Source organism: Dipodomys merriami, unplaced genomic scaffold (genome assembly GCF_024711535.1).
Source record: "Dipodomys merriami isolate MVZ:Mamm:240054 unplaced genomic scaffold, mDipMer1.0.p SCAF_5, whole genome shotgun sequence".
In the NCBI taxonomy this organism is placed as follows: Eukaryota; Metazoa; Chordata; class Mammalia; order Rodentia; family Heteromyidae; genus Dipodomys; species Dipodomys merriami.
In genome coordinates, this window is record NW_027206068.1 from 24,705,128 (window position 1) to 24,712,955 (window position 7,828).

General features: G+C 38.9%; 1 protein-coding gene across 1 annotated transcript; it reads left to right on the forward strand.

The window, feature by feature from the left end:
* The first annotated feature begins 3,345 nt into the window (after positions 1-3,345).
* Positions 3,346-7,487, forward strand: LOC138810015 (heterogeneous nuclear ribonucleoprotein A3-like). The gene is made up of 2 exons (XM_069997221.1): positions 3,346-3,815; positions 6,968-7,487. The coding sequence occupies exons 1-2, from the start codon at positions 3,346-3,348 to the stop codon at positions 7,485-7,487; spliced, it is 990 nt and encodes a 329-aa protein (XP_069853322.1).
* Positions 7,488-7,828: the final 341 nt, after the last annotated feature.

The following is a 7,828-nucleotide window of genomic DNA, read 5'->3' on the forward strand; positions in this document are numbered from 1 at the left end:
AGGACACCAGAGTCAGGCAGAGGGAACACCCAGAGACAGGCAGAGGGAAGAGAAGAAAGAAGAAAGCCATGCCAAGCAAGCTATGTTTCTTGTTTCTATGACTATGAGTCATAACCTAAACTATGCCAAGATATTTCTCGTCACAAATTCCCAATTAGCTGCTGCTAAGTCTATTCTGAAACTCAGAGGCCTTTTTCTCTTATCCACTCCTTGAACGATAGATTTTTCTCTTTGGTTAATAAAGGAACTCAATTGAAGCTCGACTAATTTGGGTAATACAAATTTATATGAAATAGAAAATGTCATACTGGGAGTAATATCTATATGGGAGAAAATAAGATATTGGCAAATTTGGATTCCCTCATTCTTTGAGCAAATATGCAATGAAATCAAGCTCTGATTGCCATGTGGTTAGTAATCACTACACAAAAATAAAATAAACATTGCTCCTAGTTGCTTGCAACTTAGCCTAGGTAAATAAACAAAATGTAAGTAACGTAAGAGATTAACTAATACGTATTTGCATGCTGTGGAGGCGGACAGAAATGACCGCCCTGGCAGAATGTTGGAAAGGAGTCATGGAGAAAATATTTGAGGCAGTTGTGAAGGAGCAGGGACTTGAGGAAAAGGGAAGGTCGGTTGTCCAGAAATAAGAAATGCCATGAACAAAGTCACACTAATCCAAAAGTTGACTAGCTGGTGGCTCAGTGTAACTAAAGCATGAAATGTCCAGCCAGTACAAGATTGATTAAGGAAATGATTTAATGGCCTTGTATGTTTGGATCTTTGAGTGAAGAAAATAAATGAAGAGAATGCTTTCCTAAGAAGAGAACATGGTCAGAATGCTAGCTCTACAAGAATGATACCAGTAGAATTCATCCTGGACATACAGCACACAAAAACAGGGATGGTGAGAAAAAATAAAACATTACTTAAGATAATTTTAGGATACAAGTTCTACAAGCTTTGCCTGACTGAACTTAGAAAATAGAGGAAGTTACTCAGTGAATCTCAGGTTTCTAACTTGGGCAACAGTAATGATATCAAGGTTTAGAAGAAGAAATTATCTAGATATCGCCTGAGTTATTACTAGAATATTTCAAGCGGCAGCAAAATAAATAAATTTGGAGACCAGGAGAGATTACTATGAGAGAGAAAGGGAGAGATTCAAATTTGAGGATAGAGTTCTAGTTAAAGATATGTAAATAATGTAATATCCTTACCTAGCACATAGTATAAAACAATCTATAAATCAATGAATTGGGTTATAGAGTAAATTCAGGCTTAAAAACCTAGGTAGAGTGCCTGTCATCCTGATTTGTAATCAAGTAGTGTCTTCTGGGTGCCCTAAAGCGCCTTTACATCTGCATACTTAGCTTGGTAAGTGATCCGTGGCAAAAATCTCATGGAGAACTCAAAACAAATTATATAGCATCTCATCATTTAACAACAGATAATGTCTAGTTTTCAATTCATATTCATTCAATAAATGAAGGAAGTAAGAAAGACAAAAAGAGGGAGGAAGGCAGAGAGGGAAACAGAAAGAAAAGAGAATGTGGGAATTAGGAAAGTTCAATACTAAATGGGAAAATTGACTGGGGCAGAGAGATTTTATTTGGAATAAAAAGAAAACAGAAGTTACAAATTCATAGGTCATGGGCCAACACTGATAATAATAAATGTTGAAATAAAGAAATAAAAGAGACAAATCTTTAAGAAAAATTCCACATTATTTATGCATACATAAAAAATTCATATGACATCCAGAGATTTAAAGAGACAGTGCTTCTAAGATAAAGGGAAAGAATAGGATTAATTATGTTGTAAACACACACACACACACACACACACACACACACACACACACACACACACACACACACACACACACACACACACACACACACACACACACACACACACACACACACACACACACACATATATATCCTGGACTATACTACTTGTTGCATATAATAGAAAGTAAAAAGGGAAAAAGTATTTTTGCAGCAGAAAACTATGACAACCACCTTAACCAAATGACCAGTCTTCATATCAGCAGAATGCCAATCTGGTCTCAGACTCCCCTGACATGATGTCATTGACTATGATCTTGTCATAAGAAAAACATCAGAGAAATTGAAACTGAAGGGCATTCTACAGAATAACAAATCAGTACTCCACAAAATGTCAAGGCCATGAAAAGCAAAGACTGAGAAACTGTAACTTACCATGGAAGACTAAGGGGATGCCATGACAAAATGCACTGGGGTAGTCGACATTGAATCCCAGGCCAAAAAGTAATGATAAAAACCAGGATTTTCAAATACACTCAGGATTAGTTAATAGCAAAGTGGCAATATTGATTTGTTAATTTTGACAGCTGTTTCATGGCCAGATGTAAACATTGCATAAGTAACCATAATGATGAGCCATACCTTGATTTCCTGTTCAAAGACCCCATTTTGAAATGCAAGTCACATTTACAGGTACAGAGGCAGGTTCTTAGACACACTTTTGGAACTGGAGCTGCTATTTAAGCTATGGCAGGGATAAAACGGGAAAGCTCTGTAATTCCTCTGTCACAAGGAAGTTATTCCAGAATAAAATGCTCATTCATAAATGAGAAAAGACAGTGCTTACATGAAAGCAGTATAATGCAGGTATAACATTAGATATTAACAGAGACAGTACCTCTGTGACCAAGAGAAAGAAAGGACAAATAGGATTAATTATGTTCCAGGCACATAGACAGAATGTTAATGTTGTTTATAGCAGATGAGATGGACTGGAACTTTAAAAGTCAAAAGGAAAAAAAGGTTGAAGAGATAGATCAAAATCCCTGAGGAAAGGAAAGATATAGTTTTAGAAATTGAAAAAGAAGAATCAAACGTCCTTAGGGTCTGTCCAAGGTCATAAAATGTGAGTAAGCAATGGTCCCAAACCAGTTAGATCATTCACCATAAAACCCTTCAGCAGCTGGAGCGCAGTGACAGAAACAAAGTGTAGTTTGAGTGTTCCAAAGAGACAGATACCTAAGACACAGTGACCAAGAAATATGCTGGTGAAAATCAACTAAGTTCTTGACCCAGAGATGAGGAAGCAAGTGAGCAGAGAAGACAGTCAGCGAGTGCAGTCCTTTCCAAACCTGTCTGTGCTGACTGAGCACCTGAGTATTTTGTGAAATGGCAAATCAGGAGAGGAATGAGAGGATGCTACATTTCCAGCCAGCTTTCAAGTGAGGCCAGTGCCCTTACTGCTGATCCTCAGAACTAATTGCGAGCAGTAAGAGGCTAAAGAACATAGATATTAAAAAAAGAACATAGGGAGATAGTTAAGCCTATTATGTTGAGAGACTCAACTTTTGGCTCCCAACAAGATGACAGTTTAAAAGAACATTTTGAGAAATGGGGCACACTCAGAGATTGTGTGGTAATGAGAGATCCTCAGACAAAACGTTCCAGGGGCTTCGGTTTTGTGACTTATTCTTGTGTTGAAGAGGTGGATGCAGCCATGTGTGCTAGACCCCACAAGGTTGAGGGACGTGTTGTGGAACCAAAGAGAGAGGTTTCTAGAGAGGATTCTGCGAAGCCAGGAGCCCATCTAACAGTGAAGAAAATTTTTGTTGGTGGTATTAAAGAAGATACAGAAGAATATAATTTGAGAGACTACTTTGAAAAATATGGCAAGATTGAAACCATAGAAATTATGGAAGACCGGCAGAGTGGAAAAAAGAGAGGATTTGCTTTTGTAACTTTTGATGATCATGATACAGTTGATAAAATTGTTGTTCAGAAATACCACACTATTAATGGGCATAATTGTGAAGTGAAAAAGGCCCTTTCTTTTTTTTTTAATTTTTTTTTATTGTAAAGATACTATACAGAGGGTTACAGTTACATGAGTGAGGTAATGAGTACACTTCCACTTCCTCTTGAACATTGTTACCCCCTCCATTGTTTTCCCCCTACCATCCCCTCCCTCCCTCCCTTCCCCAAGGTTCTTTTTTTTTTTTTTTGATTGTGATTAAGTGATTACTTAATTTCCGGAAATTCACAGTATTGTGGAATAATGATGCTCATTTAAAGTCACAAGTTCATTCTAACTTTCCTGGAGCAAATTGTCTATCACAGTCTGTAATATATAACGGTGCTCATATGTTATATACCATATATGTGATCAGCAGCATGGGGATATTTAGTAGTGGTTCAACCAGATGAGTGGGAATTCTTTGTTTCTTAAGTCCTGTTAGTTTTGTCATATCACCTAACATTTTGGATTCATCATCCACTTATCAGGGAGACCATGTACTGTTTGTCTCTTCGTTCTTGGCTTACCTCGCTCAACATGATTCCTTCTAGCTCCATCCATTTCCCTGCAAATGCCATTATTTTGTCATTTCTAATGGCTGCATAATATTCCATTGTGTATAGATACCACAATTTTTGGATCCATTCATCTGTGGTGGGGCATCTAGGTTGTTTCCATATCCTAGCTATTGCGAACAGTGCTGCAATAAACATGGAGGTGCACGTGTCCTTGTATATTGGTTCCTGTTGTTCAGGGTAGATGCCTAGAAGTGGTATGACTGGGTCGTAAGGGAGGTCAATCTTTAGCTTTCTAAGGACCCTCCAGACTGCTTTCCAAAGTGGTTGTATGAGTGTACATTCCCACCAGCAGTGTAATAGCGTTCCTCGTTCTCCACATCCCCTCCAGCATTTGTCGTTGGCTGATTTGTGGATGTGGGACATTCTGACTGGGATAAGGTGGTATCTCAGGGTTGTCTTTATTTGCATTTCCTTCACCACCAGGGATGATGAACATTTCCTCATGTGTTTCTTTGCCATTTTTATTTCTTCATTTGAGAAGTCCCTCTTTAGTTCCCTTGCCCATTTAGTAATTGGTTTGTTGGGTTTGGGAGGGATTAGTTTCTTGAGTTCCCTGTATATACAGGATGTTAACCCCTTGTCTGATATATTGCTGGTAAATATTTTTTCCCAATTAGTTGGTTGTCTTTCTAGCTTGGTTGCGATAGCTTTATCTGTGCAGAAGCTTTTTATTTTAAGGTAGTCCCATTTGTCGAGTCTCTCTCCAATTTGTTGTGACCCTGGGACTCTGTTCAGGAAGTTCCTTCCTGTGCCTATTAGTTCAAGTGTCTCTCCTACTCTGTCCTGCAGTAGTTTCAGAGATTCAGGTTTAATGTTAAGGTCTTTAATCCATTTTGAGTTGATGTTGGTGCATGGTGATAGGCTGGGGTCCACTTTTAGTTTTCTGCATGTGGCTGCCCAGTTTTCCCAGCACCAGCGGTTGAAGAGGCTGTGTTTCTTCCATTGTATGTCTTTGGCTCCTTTGTCGAATATCAGCTGGCTGTAGGCCTGTGGATTTATTTCTGGATCTTCTATTCTGTTCCATTGGTCTTCAGGTCTGTTTTTGTGCCAGTACCATGCTGTCTTTGTCATTATAGCTCTGTAGTAGAGTTTGAAGTTCGGCATGGATAGCCCTCCCATATTGTCTTTATCCCCTAGAATTGTTTTGGCTATTCTAGGTCTTTTGTTGTTCCATATGAATTTTTGGACTGTTTTCTGTATTTCAGTGATGTACGTCATTGGGATTTTAATAGGAATTGCGTTGAATTTGTATATTAGTTTTGGAAGTATTACCATCTTTACTATATTAAGTCGGCCTATCCAGGAGCATGGGAGGTCTTTCCATTTCCTAGTGTCTTCTGCAATTTCTTTCTTTAACTTTTTATAGTTCTCATTAAATAGTTCTTTTACATCTTTGGTTAGGTTAATTCCTAAATATTTTATTTTTCGGGAGGTTATTGTGAATGGGGTTGCTCCCTTTATTTCCCTCTCTTCCTGTACATTATCAGTGTATAGGAAGGCAACTGATTTTTGTGGGTTTATTTTGTATCCTGCTATTTTGTCGAAGTGATTTATGATTTCTAAGAGTTTGGGGATGGAGTTTTTGGGATCGTGGAGGTATAGTATCATGTTGTCTGCAAAAAGGGATAGTTTAACTTCTTCTTTCCCTATGCGGATCCCTTTAATGTCTTTTTCTTGCCTTATTGCCCTGGCTAAGGGTTCTAGGACTATATTGAAGAGGAGTGGAGACAGTGGGCATCCTTGCCTTGTTCCTGATTTTAGGAGAATTGGTTGTAGCTTTTCCCCATTAAGTATAATATTGGCTATTGGTCTGTCATAAATGGCTTTTATTGTTTTTAGAAATGTTCTTCTATTCCTATTTTCTCCAGAGCTTTTAGCATGAATGAATGTTGAATTTTGTCAAAGGCCTTTTCTGCATCTGTAGAGATAATCATGTGATTCTTGACCTTGGCTCTGTTGATATGTTGGATTACATTTATTGACTTACGTATGTTAAACCATCCCTGTGTCTCTGGGATGAAGCCTACCTGATCATAGTGAATTATTTTTTTTTATGTGTTTCTGGATTCTGTTAGCTAGAATCTTGTTAAGGATCTTTGCATCTGTGTTCATCAAGGAGATTGGCCTGTAATTCTCCTTTTTGGTTGGGTCTTTGCCTGGTTTGGGGATGAGTGTGATATTGGCTTCGTAGAATGAGTTTGGGATAGCTCCCTCCTTCTCTGTTTCTCTGAAGAGCTTGAGGAGTATGGGTATTAGTTCTTGTTTAAAGGTCTTATAGAATTCTGCTGTGAATCCATCTGGTCCTGGGCTTTTTTTTGTTGGAAGACTTTTGATAGCTTCCTGTATCTCATTATAGGATATTGGCTTATTTAATTGGTTAACTTCTTCTTTGCTCAGTTTGGGCAACTTGTATTTCTCTAAAAATGCATCCATTTCTGCCCGATTTTCTTCCTTTAGAGAGTATAGCTTTTGAAAGTAGTCTGTTAGAATTGTTTGGATATCTTGGGTACGTGTGGTGATGTTTCCCGTGGCATCCCTAATCCTATTAATATGGGTTTCCTCTCTTCTTTTTGAAAAAGGCCCTTTCTAAACAAAAGATGCAGTCTGCTGGATCAAAGAGGTCGTGGAGGTGGATCTGGCAACATTATGGGTTGTGGAGGAAACTTTGGACGTGGTGCAGGTAATTTTGGACGTGGTGGAAACTTTGGTGGAAGAGGAGGCTATGGTGGTGGAGGTGGTGGCAGCAGAGGTAGCTATGGAGGAGGTGATGGTGGATACAATGGATTTGGAGGTGATGGTGGCAACTATGGTGGCTGTCCTGGTTATAGTAGTAGAGGAGGCTATGGTGGTGGTGGACCAGGTTATGGAAACCAAGGTGGAGGATATGGGGGTGGTGGAGGAGGATATGATGGTTACAATGAAGGAGGAAATTTTGGTGGCGGTAACTATAATGATTTTGGAAATTACAGTGGACAACAGCAATCAAATTATGGACCCATGAAAGGGGGCACTTTTGGTGGAAGAAGCTCTGGCAGTCCATATGGTAGTGGTTATGGATCTGGTGGTGGAAGTGGTGGATATGGTAGTAGAAGGTTTTAAATACAACAGAAAAAGGGCTACAGTTCTTAGCAGGAGAGAGAGCGAGGAGTTGTCAGGAAAGCTGCAGTTTACTTTGAGACAGTCGTCCCAAATGCATTAGAGGAACTGTAAAAATCTGCCACAGGAGGAACGATGATCCATAGTCAGAAAAGTTACTGCAGCTTAAACAGGAAACCCTTCTTGTTCAGGACTGTCATAGCCACAGTTTGCAAAAAGTGATTAATGCAACATAGTGTCAATTAGATATACATTCCTGAGGTCTTTTATCTGTTGTAGCTTTGTCTTTTTCTTTTTCTTTTCATTACATCAGCTATATTGACCTGTGAATTGTGGTAGTAGTA

Coding starts and splice junctions, on each gene's coding strand:
- LOC138810015 (XM_069997221.1), top strand. CDS start 3,346: ATGTTGAGAGACTCAACTTTTGGCTCCCAACAAGATGACAGTTTAAAA. Junction 3,816..6,967: donor AAATACCACACTATTAATGG/GCATAATTGTGA, acceptor TTTTTGAAAAAG/GCCCTTTCTAAACAAAAGAT.